Source organism: Amblyomma mixtum, chromosome 1 (genome assembly GCF_055824585.1).
Source record: "Amblyomma mixtum isolate Tamu chromosome 1, ASM5582458v1, whole genome shotgun sequence".
NCBI lineage: Eukaryota > Metazoa > Arthropoda > Arachnida > Ixodida > Ixodidae > Amblyomma > Amblyomma mixtum.
This window is the reverse complement of record NC_143012.1, coordinates 152,887,717-152,903,829: the sequence shown is the minus strand read 5'-3', so window position 1 is coordinate 152,903,829 and position 16,113 is coordinate 152,887,717. Positions and strand designations below refer to the sequence as shown.

The 16,113-nt window shown below is 49.6% G+C and overlaps 1 protein-coding gene across 1 annotated transcript in view; it reads left to right on the top strand.

Moving 5' to 3' along the window:
* Window positions 1–16,113, top strand: part of LOC149368007 (uncharacterized) — a 151,956-nt gene that overhangs the window by 92,747 nt on the left and 43,096 nt on the right. The window contains exons 5-6 of the mRNA XM_089575514.1: window positions 8,114–8,202; window positions 15,064–15,146. Of these exons, the coding sequence (XP_089431640.1) occupies window positions 8,114–8,202; window positions 15,064–15,146 (172 nt within the window). The remainder of the gene's footprint in view (window positions 1–8,113; window positions 8,203–15,063; window positions 15,147–16,113) is intronic.

Genomic DNA, 16,113 nt, shown 5'->3' with positions numbered 1-16,113 from the left:
GACTTCACGACCGTGTACCAAACGAAATGGCGTGAACCCCGTCGTCTCTTCAAGGGCAGTGTTGTAGGCAAACGTGACGTACGGAAGTATTGCGTCCCAGTTCGTGTGGTCATCGTCGACGTACATAGAAATCATATCAGCGATAGTCTTATTGAGGCGCTCGGTTAGGCCGTTGGTTTGAGGATGGTAAGCTGTGGTCTTACGATGACTTGTGCCACTGAGCCGCATAACTTCCTGAGTAAGCGTGGACGTGAACGCTGTGCCTCGGTCAGTTAAAACAACAGAAGGGGCGCCATGGCGGAGGACTATGCTGATGATGAAAAAGTCAGCAATTTCAGCAGCAGTACCGCGGGGAAGGGCTTTCGTCTCACAATACCGGGTGAGGTAGTCGGTGGCAACCACAATATACCGGTTACCCAATGATGACGTGGGAAATGGGCCCAGTAAGTCCATGCCGACTTGGTGGAAAGGAATTCTCGGCGGAACAATCGGTTGGAGCAAGCCAGCCGGCTTGAAAGGTGGTTTCTTCCGACGTTGACACTCGCGGCAAGTGCGCACATAACGTTTGACAGCCGCAGAAAGCCTGGGCCAGTAATAACGGTGACGAACTCGTGCCATCGTTCGAGAAAATCCGAGGTGGCCGGAAGGAAGCTCGTCGTGGCACGCCTGCAAAACGTCATTGCGGAGCGCCGTTGGAACCACGAGCAGGTAACCAGAGTCCGTCGGGCCGTAATTTCGTTTGTAGAGGACGCCATCTCGCAAGCAAAACGACGACAAGCCATGCGCGAATAGACGAGGTGGTAACGAGGCGGTTCCCTCGAGATAATCGATGAGTGGGCGCAATTCCGAGTCGTCTCTCTGTTGTTGAGCGAGGGCGGACGTGATCAGAGCACCAATAAATAGAGGGTCATCTTCGAGGTCATCAGAGCTGGACGGAATAGGAGCACGGGACAAGCAGTCTGCATCGCTGTGTTTGTTGCCCGACTTGTAGACAACTGTAACGTCAAATTCTTGCAAGCGAAGGCTCCAACGAGCTAGCCGGCCCGAGGGGTCTTTAAGATTCGCGAGCCCACACAGTGAGTGGTGGTCACTCACGACCCGAAACGGGCGACCATACAAGTAGGGCCGGAACTTCGTTATCGCCCACACAACAGCTAGGCACTCCTTTTCAGTGGTTGAGTAATTTGCCTCGGACCGTGACAGCGTGCGGCTGCCGTACGCAATCACGCCTTCAACACCATCTTGCCACTGGACGAGGACTGCACCGAGGCCAATGTTGCTGGCATCGGTGTGAAGTTTCGTGTCCGCCTCCTCGTCAAAATGGGCAAGAATGAGCGTTGTTTGTAGGCGTTCGCGGAGCTTTTCGAAGGCGTCCTGCTGTTCCTGTGCCCAGACGAAAGGCTGATCGTCTTTTGTCAGCCGTGTGAGAGGCTCAGCCAGCCTGGAGAAGTCTTGCACGAAGCGTCTGTAATATGCGCAGAGGCCAAGAAACCGGCGCACAGCTCGCTTATCAGTGGGAGTCGGAAACGCAGCTACAGCGGCCGTCTTGTCAGGGTCGGGGCTGACGCCCTCAGGTGTCACAACATGGCCCAAAAACTTCAGCCGTTGGTACGCGAAGTGGCATTTTTCGGGTTTTAGAGACAGACCGGCTGATCGGATTGCCGTCAATACTGCACTCAAGCGTTTGAGATGTTCTTCGTAGGTCGCAGCGAAAATAACCACATCATCAAGATAGACGAGACACGACTGCCATTTGAGGCCAACCAGGACAGTGTCCATCATTCTTTGAAAGGTGGCAGGAGCGGTACACAGGCCAAAGGGGAGCACCTTGAACTCGTACAAACCGTCGGGGGTTATGAACGCGGTCTTTTCACGGTCACGTTCATCGACTTCGATCTGCCAGTACCCACTGCGTAGATCAAGAGGAAAAGTAGCGGGCATGACGCAGGCGATCGAATGAGTCATCAATTCGGGGCAACGGATAAACGTCCTTTTTAGTAATCTTGTTGAGGCGACGATAGTCGACACAGAATCGGAGAGCGCCATCCTTCTTGGCGACCAGCACAACGGGCGAAGCCCACGGGCTTGTTGACGGCTGGATAACCTCGTCGCGGAGCATTTCCTCAACCTTCCTCCGAATCACCTCCCTTTCTTTCGCAGACACTCGATAGGGGTGGTGTTGTATAGGCCTCTCGCCTTCATCACCTACAATGCGGTGTTTAGCGACCGATGTTTGCCGAACTTTAGAAGTGGTCGCAAAGCAGTCACGAAAAGAGTCGAGGATCATGTGGAGGCGGTGTTTCTGATCGGCGGTTAGGTCGGGGTTCACGTCAGTCAGAACGGGGGCGTCAGACGTCGATTCATGGGTATCGTTGAGGGTCAAGGCGCAGTGGGAGACTGAGTCACTAATTTCATCGAAATAGGCTATGGCTGTTGCTTGCGGCAAGTGGCGGTATTCGGCGCTAAAGTTGGTAACAAAAAGTTGCGTTCGCATTCCGCGGAGAGAAGCAACACCACGCGCAACGCAGACTTGTTGACTCAACAGTAACGACAGGTTACCTTCCGCAATCCCGTGAGGCGTGCGTGGGTTGGAGCATTCCACCGTAATAAACAAACTGGAGCGTGGTGGTAGCGTGACATTGTCATCACACACGCGAAATACAGGCCTGTCGGGCTCGCTTCTGCCGGCTGTGGCACACTGAGGTGAGAATGTCACGACAAGTTCGCGGAGGTTGATTATCGCACCGTGTTCTCGAAGAAAATCAAACCCGAGGATGAGGTCCTTCGAGCAATGAGCCAACACAGCGAAGCAGGCAATGAAGGTTACACCGCGAATCTCCATTCTAGCGGTGCAGACACCTAGCGGTGTCACCAGATGGCCTCCAGCTGTCCGGATGTGCGTTCCAGGCCAAGGTGTCAGGACTTTCCTCAGGACAGTCGCCAGACCACGACTCATGACGGAGAAGTCGGCGCCGGTATCTACGAGAGCAGTCACGCGGCGGCCATCAACGATGATCGGGATTTCAGCCGAAGCTTGGTCACCTTCGGAAAAACGCTGTGTGGGGGTGGTCGGACTTGGGGATCGTTCTCGCGGTCGAGTTGGTGCGTCAAGCGGAGACGTCTCTATTCGTCGAAAAGTCGTCGGACGTAAGGGTCGTTCACATTGTCCAATTGAAGCGTCAAGCGAAGGCGTCTCTGGGCGTCGAAAGGTCGTAGCGGCGTGAGGTCGGAGGTCGGGTCGCATGCTAACGTCGGTGAGCGGAGGATGTTCGTCATTATGTCCAGTGACGGCGGCCCTACCTCCGGGGGTCGCCGTACTCAGTTTTCCCGGCGCGGGCTGGAGGACTGCCGGACGTAGGACTGGCGGGCTGGTGAAGACAACCGTCGAGGTGACGGTGACCTGGACTGACGTTGGGCAGTGGGTGCAGGTGGGACGTTGGCCGCTAGGTACTGATCGATCTCGCGGGGTCGTTCACCATAGCGTGGCAGGGGTGCGTCTGGCGAAAAGCCGCGCAGGCCAATCCGGCGGTACGGGCAGTGACGACGGATGTGGCCTGCTTCGCCGCAGTGGAAGCACAAGGGCCTGTTGTTCGGCGTGCGCCACATGTTTGCCTTCGTGACGGGTGGGCGGTCGTCTGGCAGCGCTGCCGTATACGGGAATCGGCGGGACGGCGCGGTAGGGGCAGGAGAGTAGAACGCCGGCGGTGGTGGCGCAGTACTTCGCAACGCCTCGCTGTATGTCATCACATAGGGCGCTGGCGGTTGGGGAGGCGGAATGGGCTGCACCGTGCGGCGTATCTCCTCACGGACAGCATCCGAGATGGCGGTCACACTAGGAGGCTGCTCCACAGAGCGAAGCTTCTGCAGCTCTTCGCGCACGATGCTCCTGATGAGCTCTCGGAGGGAGGTGTTCTCATCCCCGGGCTTCGGAATGTGGCACTCCACAGCAGTGATGTTTGATGGACGGCCGTAGTGCGCAAACCGCTGTTGCAGGGCGCGCTCCATGCCTGCCGCTTCCTTCGCAAAATCGGCGACTGTAGCTGGAGGATCGCGCACGAGCCCAACGAACAATTGCTCCTTCACTCCCCGCATCAAATGGCGCACCTTCTTGGCTTCAGACATCGAAGGATCAGCGCGGTTGAAGAGCCGGGTCATGTCCTCCACGAACATCGCCACGCTCTCGTTTGGCTGCTGCGCTCTCGATTGCAGGGCCAATTCAGCACGCTCCCTCCGTTCGTTGCTGCTGAAGGTATGCAGCAACTGCCGCCGGAAGTCTTGCCAGGTGTGGATGGCGGACTCGTGGTTTTCGAACCACGTCTTGGCGGCGTCCTGGAGGGCAAAGTAAACGTTCCGAAGCTTGCGGTCTTCGTCCCACAGATTAAATTCAGCAACCCTGTCATACCCGTCCAACCAGTCCTCCACATCCTCAAACTTGTCACGATGAAACGACGCAGGCGTGCGAGGCGTATGAAGAAGTAGCGGTGGCGAACTCACAGATGGCTGGAAGGTCTGGCTGGCCACCGTAGAGGTCATCGTGCGGGATGGCGCGGTGAGGGGTTTGTACTCGGGAGCTAAGCCTTTCAAGCGGCGGCTTGACTTGTGGACAGGTGTCGTGTCCAGGGGGTGTGGCGGAGCGCTGGAGGTTCCTGGGACCTCTTCGTACATGGATCGTACCCAGCACCTCCACCAAAATGTCACGGGCGCCGGTAGAACGTTCTGTCCCTGGCGAGCACACTGGGCGGAGCGCAGCCGGCCGACCCTAGCACCGAGCAGAAGAGGACGAAGTCCGGCGCGCGACAAAGGTCGAAGACAGACCGCACGGGGGCGCTGGTAGAGTGTGGCAATATACTTGAGGTGTGAGGACTTGAGTCGCACAATTTTTAAATCGTTTCGACTCTTAAAAGGCGAACTCTAACTCATAAAGACTCATACTCATAAACTCCGCGCCTCAAGGTGTAGAACAGTATTGGTGATATTTTGGAAGCTCCAGAAAAAGGTGCAACGCTTCACGCTCCAAGTCCGCAAGTCGGTGAATTTTATAGGCAGGAGCTCCTGAGAATAAAACGCAGCCAAACTCTAAAATTGGGCGGACGTACACTACGCAAATCGGCAGAAGTGGGTGCTTTCTCATGCCGGTCCTGGCACTGCAAAGCCTTGCAGGATGCCAACGGCCAAAACAGCTTTTGCAGAATCTTACCCAATGTTTGCCCGCCAGGATAGAGCAGCGTAGAGTATTACTCCGAGGTACTTTACCATCTGAATTGGAGGAATCGTGTGATTTCTATAGGGCACACATATAGAAGAGAGATGACAAAAATTCTGATTGAGACATTGTTTCCTGTACCGATGTGTTGACAGCCTTACCTCTCCTTTCTAGACAACATTGTATTAAAGTTGGTCTTACGGATGTGTGTTCAAGCGACTGCGAAGGCTTTCTTTTTTAAACTTCGCACCTCAACTTCACCTGTGAAAACGTGGCTTCGTGAGAAAAGGACTTTTGGGCCATATTCTGTAAACTGTCGCTTGTATCAGAAGGCAGAAACTAGTGATCATTGCTTTGCGTATTGTCGTGATGACGTGTTTTTTTTTTCGATAATCTTCAACAGACTGTCAAAAGGGAAGCTGATATTACGCCCTGTACTATAAGATTTGTGACGTGATCTTTTTGTGCTCATAGGACTGCTCAGGCTCTAAAAGAGCCACATGACAGTTCGCCACGCAGAGCTGCCACGTTTATCGAAGTCTGCGTTCACAAAGCAGGGTGCTATGGTGCAGGGATATATAGCTCTGCAGGATCGACCTCCTGCCTGTCGTCCTTTCCTCGATGCATGCGTGTGTTAACCGAAATTTTGATGTGCCGCCAAAGTAAGACCTGGATGCTGGTGTAATTGTGAACGACGGGTTGCGTGATGCAACTTGGTTAAGTCGCACTTGAAGCCTTTCAGCATGCTTGCACTTCCGTGCAATAAAGAAAGAGATGCAGTTGTGACGCACAGTAATTTAAAGAAAAAGGTCTTAGCTCCTGGCGGCACCTGCATTTTCTTTACTCTCTTTAAGACGTCTGAGCCTGGGCCTCCACTGTATAAAGCTCTGTAAAAAGGTTGTCGCAAAAGAGAGTCACATAAATCGTAGTACAGCTTTTCCCGTTTTACACAGGACACCGGAACGTTGCCAGTAAATAAATTTTTGGAGGGAAAGCATTTATTTTTACCTTGGGGTCCTCATTGTTTAATCTGTAAGCAGCCAGAAACAATAGACCATGTTTTTTTTTTACATTGTTGGGAAGGGGTTTATTTTTGGGATGTTTTGCAACGGACTACGAAGAAGGATTTCCCCCTATATTCGCGTGGCATTCGATATCTAAGCATTGTTAATGACGACGGGGTTCCATTTGATTTAATTATGCTCCTGGGTCTCCACTGTATATGGCGCTCCAGAATGGCTGGCTGTCACTGTGACAGGGATGCATGCCCTGCCCGAATTCATTTCCGAGAGTCTATGGATTGGTTTGTAGCGATACAAAAAGCGGCTGCGGAACCTCCCGACTGGCTCTCAAGGGTAGAGCCTTTGTTGTCTTTGCGTGAGTTTTAATGTGACGAAGCCAGCCTGACGCTGGCTGAGTATGTCTTTCAATGTGTTCATTGTCTTGTGCTATTCCTTTTGTGATTTCTCGGTTCTTTTCGTGAAGTGTTGTTTTCCAAAGCCAGGAAAAAAATGAAAAAAAGCTGTCGTGACGGAGTGGAAGCGTCCCCGTCTAGCATGGTGGAGGCCCGGGTTCGATTCCCATCTACCCACAATTTTCTTTCGTTTTTTGTTTTTATCAAAGGAAAGGTGCACTGAAGAGGAATCTGAACTCGTCTTTTTGCCGTGGGAACTCGATCTGCACGTTCCCACCATTCTTAGAAACTTCGATTCATTGCCCTGTGCGGCCGATTTTTCTAATTAAATCAGATTAACGTTCGGCTCCCGCCTTTTTCTTTTTTAATTCCTCGCATACGGTGGGAGGAGTCGACCAACGCATGGAATGCCTTTCAGGCTGTCGCGTGACGACTTTGCTTTTGGTTTTATTTTGTTTCTTTTAGGTTTCCGTTAATAAATAGGTCCAGTCAGAGACCACATAGCTGCAAATTAGGCCCAGGGAAACAAAAATACGCGTGGACACTGCTTTCGCGGATCACTAACTATCACTCCGCCGATGTCAGAGCGGCAAGCCGCCACGGCCTCGGTGAAAGGTTGGTCGACTCCTCCCACTGTTTGCGAGGAATTAAAAAAAGAGGCGGGAGCCCGACGTTAATCTGATTTAAATTAGGGAAATCGGCAGTACAAGGCAATAATTCGAAGCTTCCAAGAACGCTCGTGTAGATCGAATACCAGCGGTAAAAATACAAGTTCAGATTCCTCGTCACTGCGCCTTTAATGGGGCCGCCTCAAGGTGATATCTGCGCTGTAACGTGACCTTCACGGTTGCTACGCGAAAAGTGGAGCTTTCGCAATAAAAGAAACAATATGGCCGGCAACGCCTATCAAGACTCTCAAGATGGACGAGCGCATGTTTGATGAAGACTAGCCTCTTTCTTGCTCACAGCAATGAAAAAAAGAAAACTAAACCGGGCGTTGAGGCTCCCTAAGAGGGGAAGTCACCTCAGGCTGTTCGAAATGGGCACCGCAGCCATTTCAACACGTCATCAGCGGACGTTGCGCTTGCACTGGGTTTCCTGCGCATCTCGTGCGCTGTTTCGGTTTAATGGGGAAAGAACACCAGATTTTTTTGAGCTCCAGGGCGTAAGGGGGTGACTTTTTCTTTGCTTTAGAAACTAATACGGCATTGTCTCCGTGGCCACAAACTCACCATGGACAAAAACAGCCTATCTTCGCTAATTAAAAACTTATTTAGCTAATTTTATTTCACCAGTAAGTACTAAGTGCGTCATTCATACTTGATGACGTCCTCCTCAACTAACTGTTTCATTCTGAAGAGTTTTTTTTTTGCTCTATTAGCCTATTTTTTAAGAATTTTTGAAAATGTTCGCTCAAGCACCTGGTCTATTCGCGCGTGTGTGTACATTCTATACGGTCCTCTTGCGTTGCTAACGTAGTTCTTTCGCAACCCCAGGTGCCTTCTCCATGTATACATCCTTGAGGGACAGCTACACCCTCTTCTCTATGCATGTTAGCAACGAATTCGGAGGCGCATTCGCAACGGTAAGTTACACGTAGAGTAAGTATAAGAAATAAACTGTTGAAAAGCGTTCTCTAAGGTGAGGCGGATTTCTTCATTGTAGTTTGCAAAACTGCAAGTCACAGATGCATGGGTATGGTACGCAAACCATCTTACATTCACAAGGTGACTATTTGTCTGCTAACCCAAGTTCACCGCTCCATAGAGGCCGGTTTTAAGGACTCGGCGCTTGTCTCGTACAAAGCTAAGTCCACCGGACGCTAAGATTCTTGAAGCGCGGCTCGAAACTGCGCTATAGTGCAAAGACAAAAACTAAAAAGTAGCAGCCATTCCCTCGCAAATATTTAAGAAAGAAGGGGCCAGGTATGGTGCAGTTCTCAGGTCCTAATAAAATGAGCGAAGTAGTAGCAGCGGTCCAAAGAACAGAAAGGACTAAGAAGGAAGGCAGGCTCTGAAACAATCCACGAAAACAATTTCGCCTCGGTAGAGTTGCAGTAGAGTGCGGGATCCCATTCTCCGGCGGCCGTACATAAAAAGAGAGCAAAATGTTGAGGCAGCGTATGAGTATCGAGCGTTAGCGATGTCCAATGAATACTGTGTCATCTTACAAATATTTCGTTATATCCGGATATAAACTTCTTTGATGCCAACGTACAGAACGCAAGAAGATAAATCGTTTGACACCACTTCGAATGTCCTGCGTCAATTTGGCCGTACTGGACATTTGAAGTTTCAAAAATTCAGGGTTTGGTGTACCAGAGGACATCGGTGCGAATCCCTATGATGCGCTCCGCGTTGATTCAACTGGTAACCGTATGCTCCAGAACGCTGTGAATCGTTTGATACCACTCCGAACATTCTACGCCAATTAGATGGTCGACAATCTGTGTACAACCCACTGCTACCACTTGAAAAACCTTGTGTGTAATAATAACGCGACCTTGAGTAATTCGAGTATTTAGCTAACGCTCTACAATTGTAGGACGCTTCCCCACTAAGAGTGGAACGCGGCAGCGTGTTCCTGTGTGCGCTTCGTCCTGTGTGTTCGTCCCTTTTCCGTATTTTGATACCGCTCACCAATACCTTCAAGAGTGTTGCAGCGCTGCTAGCGATTCCACTTAACGCCATCGCTCGTTGAGCGCAACGCCTTTCCCGTTGGACAAATCACTCGGAGTCTCTAGGAGGCCCCTCAAAACAGCTCATTCGCCGCCTGAAGAGAGCACTAACGAGCTGCAGTCGCGCTGCTTCCTGAATTGGCTGTGGTGCGTCTCCGTTGTGATGGTGGTTATAGAGCAAAGGAAAGGCGCAGTAACTGTCCGACATATCGGTGGACCTCAACCACGCCTTGAGGGGAGGGAGGAAGTTTGTAGTGAAAGAGAAAAGACAGAAAAAATTGGCAGTGGCTTAGCTCAGCATTGCCAGGATATACGTACCGAGAGCTCACGCGAGCCGCCGGCGGGCGTAGTCGGGCCGGCGCGGCTCCTCGCGCGGCGGCGGCGGTGAATTCTGACGTCAGGCGCCGCGCACATTCTGCTTCATTCTGGCTTCGCGCATGCGCACTATCGGCCTCCCAGGCTCGCAGAGAAATTTTCGACTGGGTAGCGTAGAGCAGCTCTCGCTACAAAAGAGACCGTAATGGAGATTGCGTCTTCGTGGGCGTCACACACGTTGACCGCAACCGCACACAGACGCCCACGTGAGAGACGCTCGGGCAGTACGGGTACCATGGCTTCGCAATGGTTGACACCCGCACAAAACATGACGCACACAGGTCTGGTCACCGCTGCCTGCACGTCTCAAGCCCGAAGAGGTTAGAATTGGTTGCCCCATGCTGCCGCCCGCAGAGGCGAAATCATCGTGTTATCCCCGAGCTCCGCGGTCGGACCAGTTGATGTCTTCATAGGTTTCGTCTGCCGGTCCTGCAAATTGAAATCCACAACCCCTGCGCGATGTCATTTCACGTTAAAGAACCGCATGTCGCCGAAATTACCGAAGCCCTCCACTATGGCATGCCTCATAGCCTGAGTCGATTTGTACCGTAGAACTCCATACAGCCCCCTACAATTTAATCTCTTACATACTCCAGCAACACTTTATTTGTACCGGTACGCTTCTACAGCTCAGTGCGCAAACTGTCCACGTCTGTAAGAGATTAAACTGTATTCGGAAGTATGGAGTTCTATGGTCCAAAGCCACTCAGGCTATGAGGCACGCCATAGTGGAGGGCTTACTGTCCATACACATATGCCCGCCGCGATGGCTCAGTGGTTACGGCACTCGGCTCCTGATCCGAAAGACGCGGATTTGACTCTGGCCGTGGTTGCCGAATTTCGATGAAGGCGATATTCTAGAGGCCCGTGTACTGTGCGATGTCAATGCACATTAAGGAACCCCAGGTAGTCGAAATTTCCGGAGCCCTTCACTACGGCGTCCCTGATAGCCTGAGTTGCTTTGGGACGTTAAACCCCAATAAACCAAACTAAACACACATATGCAGACATAGAACACCGCCTTACACAGTGCCACGTAGCCTTCCAGTCCCCCGCCTATCCTTTCCACCCACGCCCACCGTGGCCCATCTGGCTCGCCTCCCTGGATCTCAAACTGCAGCGCGCCCTTGCCACCTTGGCCCAGGACCTAATTAATGCCTAACATAAAGGCTGTTTGAATAAAAGTGTGACACCACCACCAAACACCCCAACAAAAACCGAGCGCGGTCATAACACCCCCTATCCGACCTCAGCGCAAGCTATTCGTTTTGCTCTCATCTCTACGACATAGATGGCGCTGCTCTCCCACAGCTCATGGCAGTGACTTGAAATGCTTCATAGAGTAGAACGCGATTTTTATCGGTCCTGTTTGAAAAATTCCCCACTCACAATTACTGATGCACGCATCAGTTCACAATGACACTTCGCGAAGTGAAAAAACACAGCGCGTTCACTAGGTCGACATTTTAATCAGTTCGAACCAAAGAGCCTTCCTAGCCCGTTCTGCGCGTGCTCGCCTCAGAATTTGAAAGACCTTGGTTCGATACTCCGTATGTCGGCAAGGTCTGTTTGTAGATTCTCGTGTTTCATGTTACAACTCCAGCCGCGAACAACGGCGAACAATGCCTACACCGGCGTTTCTGTGACACGACCTCCTTAACCCTTTCGCGCTACTGGGGTGACAGGCTGGTGTGCTAAGGGCTAAAGAGCAGAACAATTCTTCATAATCCAAACAACTCAATTGACAACATGCGAAGTGTCGAGCGCCCTCTACAATTTTCCAACCCAGAACCATCGTTCGCAGACGGCAGTCTCACATTTTTGTCTGAAAAGGAAAGGGAGAGATGCCCTCTTCTCTGTATCGGAGGGAAGTTGCTGAAAGGACACAAGAGAGCACAGGTGAGGAAGCAAGGAGCAAGTGGAGACAGGTACTCCTCCAGGGATTGCATCATTATAACCTTTCGACAGCTTCCTTTTACACTCTATCGCGAAAGCTGGTGGTGACCGGCGGGGCTTGAAGTTCACACAGATTAGGGGGCTGCACCCCTCACCTTTTCAAAGAAGGATACAGTGGAGGGTACTGAACCCCTTCAGTCAGCAGAGCAGGAAGTGAAAACGCGGTCTGTGAACGAGGGCTTTTGGTTGGAAGAAACATTCTTGCAAGTCAGTATTCCTGCATTTTCGCAAGTTGTCCATTAATCTGGCGAAGCATCGCTTTCGCCTGCAAGTGTACACCGTAGTTTCATGATACTGAAATTGTGCATGTTACGCTGATCGCTGCACTACAGAAGTGGCAGAGGCTTTTCATATTTCCAGCAAAGCAAGTTGCTGAGCTAGCCATCCTTCCGTAGCGTTGTCATCTAAGGAAATCGGCTTGCTAAATATTGGGGGGGGGGGGGGGGGGGGTGTGCTGGTGCTCGGCTGCTGACCCAAAAGACGTGGGTTCGATCCCGGCCGCGGCGGCTGAATTTCTTTGGAGGAGAAATTCGAGGCCCGTGTACTGTGCGATGTCAGTGCACGTTAAAGAACCCCAGGTGGTCGAAATTTCCGGAGCCCTCCACTACGGCGTCTCTCATAGCCTTAGTCGCTTTGGGACGTTAAACCCCATAAACCAACCTACCAGCTTTCACCTCTAAAACTGGCGTGGTTTAACTCTTCTAAACCTAGTTAGACAAAGGGAAATCTCCATTACGCTTGGCTAAGGTTGGTTAGATGCTTGAAACGCCTCGCAGAAGTCTCAGATACACTGTCAGACGCGCTCTCATCCATGGCGAAACTGCATGCGAGGCGCTCTGCATGCGAGGGACAATTTGCGGTCAGGAATGTTAGGGCTGGAAGAATTTGAAAATAGACAGTTTAACAGCTTTGCACGCATTAAGCAAGAACATTTCAGTAAGAAGCTTGTGAAGAAGTAGTAGAACATAACAGAGGCTGGTATGTTCCCTTCATCTAATATGAACTTTTGGAACTATAGTAGGATGCAATTCAAGAATGCAGCAGCAAATGCCCCTCAACAAAAGCCCTCCAGCCAATGCCATCGACTGGTTTTCATGATGTGCGGTTAATTACATTTCACGGAGATACATGCGAGCCACCTGCGATTTCACGTTAAGGAAATAACTACAACGTCTGAGAACTGGTCAATGCCACTGGATGGTAGGCATTCGCCACTTCATTCTTGAGTTCTGTCAAATTATAAAAGCCATTCATGTATTCAGAGGTGATGGGCAGGTGCGTAAGGAGTGCAGTGTTCCTCAGACTGCACATTTCATTATGACTGTTTTTGCAACAAATAGTTTTAAGGTTAGGCATCTGTAGCTACGAGAACAAGTTTAAATCTTGCACATCTCTTATGTAGTAACCAACGGAGGTGAAAATATTTCTTGAAATACAATAAATTTTGCTTAAAAACACTGCAAACATAAAAGAATAGATACACTCCACTGCAGACAGCTTTGTGCCAGTGCATGAACAATGTGTTTGCAGTGCAAGACACTACAGCTACTCCCACAGGCAATCACATCCATACTGAATGTCCTCGCTCTTTAAATGATCGCCGAGTCGCGTGCATTATCACATGACCACATCTGGTGAAGCGGCGCCCGGTGCACCGCGGTCTCAGCAGTGGCGTGGCGGCTGCAGCTGCGGCGAGTCACGTGGTCCGACGTCACAGCCACAACTCCGGCGCTTCTTCTCCTGGAGGTCAAACTGTAATTTCCGATGACCTTGGCGAAACACGGCGTAGTGTAGCTCTCGCACTATTATTTTAGGCCACCTGAGGATCTTTAACGTGCACTCACATCGCATAGCGCACAGGCGCGGCCACCGTGGCCGGGTTCGAACCCGGGAATGCCCGCTCAGTAGTCCAACGCGCGAACCACTGATTCACCGTGGCGGGTTCAACGTTGAACTCTCCGGAGATCACTTGTATATTGTACCTCTCTCCTCTGTTTCCTTTCTGCCCGCCCCCTCACCCTTTCGCTTCAGTTCTGCAGTCTGCCTGCTATCCCTTCTTTTACCGCTGCCCCATTTCAGGTGCTTTCTGCACTGATGGCAGAAGCCGGGGCTGGCAAAAATCTTTTCCTTCCATTTATTTGTAATATTATTATTAAATAAACCACTACTGCAACTATTATCACTAGGCCGTCGGCATTCATTGGGTTAACTGACGTTGGCGACGTTGTTGTTGTTGTTGGCCTGAAGGAATGATGAAAAGGAAAGTACACGTGTCTGTCCATTGGCTCTAGCAGAGCCGCAGTCGCTGCCACAGGCAGACAGAAGAGTGTTGAGAGATTTCAGAAAAAGATAGTGTTGTTGGCTCCCTGGCAGCGCTGCAACACGCTGTCGCATTGCACTCTTAAATGCGAAGCTTAAGCGTTCTCCAATGCTTCTCATATTTCGGGGGTATTGAGCCTGAGATTTTACAGAATTTTTTTTCCTAGCACCCGTCTTGTATCCTAATTTTCTATTCTGATATGATCAAGGAGATGTTTTATTTATTTATTTATTTATTTATTTATTTATTTATTTATTTATTTATTTATTTATTTATTTCATAATACTGCAGGCCACTGCTGCTTGGCCCAAGCAGGAGTGAACATGCAATGTCACATAACCAAAAGAATAAAGTTATTCAATATTAGCAGCACACGGAAACAAAAAGAATAAACTTATACAATTTTAGCAGCGCACGGATACCAAAAGAATAAAACCAAACGAATAAACTTATACAATATCAGCAGCACACGGATACAAAACATACATATAATCAATATTAGCAGGTAAGTAGACGATTTAACGCATCAGAAAAATTTTGCAGGGAAAAAACAGATTCCGGTAACGAATTCCAATCTTGCACTGTTCTAGGGAAAAAACTGTATTTAAAACTGTTAGTTTTGGCGTTCCGAGTCCTTCTCACTAGAGGACGCTTAATGCACTCCGGAAGCTTCAGTTTATTTTTACCTGTTAAACTATTAAACAAGAATACCAATCTATTAATCTTTCGGCGGACTTCTAGTGTAGGAATGTTATTTGACATCATTAACTGCGATGGAGAGTCTTCCCTTTTGTATTTTCCGTATATAAACCTAACCGCTTTCCTATTTACTTTTTCAAGGACCATTATGTCCTTTTTCGTGTACGGGTCCGAAACGACTGAAGCATATTCAAGTAAAGACCGCACACAAGTTTCGTAAGCCAATTTTTTCATGTGTCCGGGGGCAGTTTTTAGCTTTCTTCGTAAAACCCATAGCTTTCTCAATGCGGCTGTAGAAATATTAGTAATGTGTGATATTGATAATGTCATATTGATTTCATTCAATATGACATTATCTTCCATGTGCCATCTTGAGCAACAATACTGATAAGTGCTTACCTCCCCCTGTCTTTCTTTAGCCTATTCACGAATACCAAAACCTGGCGCACATCACTCCCGGAACGTTCATAAGCTGCGTCGGCAAGTACTCTGGCCAGGAATCGTAAGCAGTCGCTCATTATATTTCATTCTACTGCACTTCTCACCTGTGTGAAAAGATCTTACGCTTTTACGTGTTATATGAATTAAATCTACGTTTTATGCGAAATTTCTTGCACAGGCAAAACCCTGCACGCAGAAATGACACATTTGTTTCGCGAGAAAGCTATTTAATTTTATAATAGCGAAAATGTATAGGTCAACACGTCATGAAGCAAATCGCCGTCCGAACTGCCCTCAAGTTACGGAAGCCAACACATTTTGCGTCATAAAAAGTACCCCTTTTCATCCCTATATCTACATCAACGTTCCCCTTAATCATCCTACTTATTGCCGACGCAAATATGGCACCGTAAGCAGGTAAGCACGTGTGCTCAAAACAACTTTTTCAATGTTAGAAAGTAAGTAAAGAACATTCAAGAACCATTTTCAAGCTGGCCTTCATATGAAGTACGAAACGCCTTTCTTTTCGAAAGAATTTTAGAAAGGATATACCTTCCATTTTTGCTTCCGTTCAGCCAATGGTGTTTGAAAATATTAAGCAGTGTCAAGGATATACTTTCTTCAAAATGCATCGATACATTTTACAACTGAGACCTGACGTTTCAAAACTGAAAACTCAGTCCCTCCTTTATTTAGTAGAGCAGAACGTTGGGCCAGTTGGTGTAGCGGTATATTCAAGAAAACTTTGCGCAGATTAACACAAGACGGAGGGAGAAACACCCTCACACACACGAGCGCAATTTTGCAACTGTATTCTCGGAAACGGTACATCGCCTTATGAAGCAGGAAGGGCGCAAGCGTACAATATGCAGTGCCACACGTGTGGGAGCACACTGGTGCAGCAAATACAGCATCAGTGATAGGCATAAGACAATTCATACCGGAACTCAGCGGAAATGCCCGGAAACCAAGAACAAGGAAGCGGGTTATCGATCGCGAAGAAAACCAAGTTCTTTTTTGAGAAGACC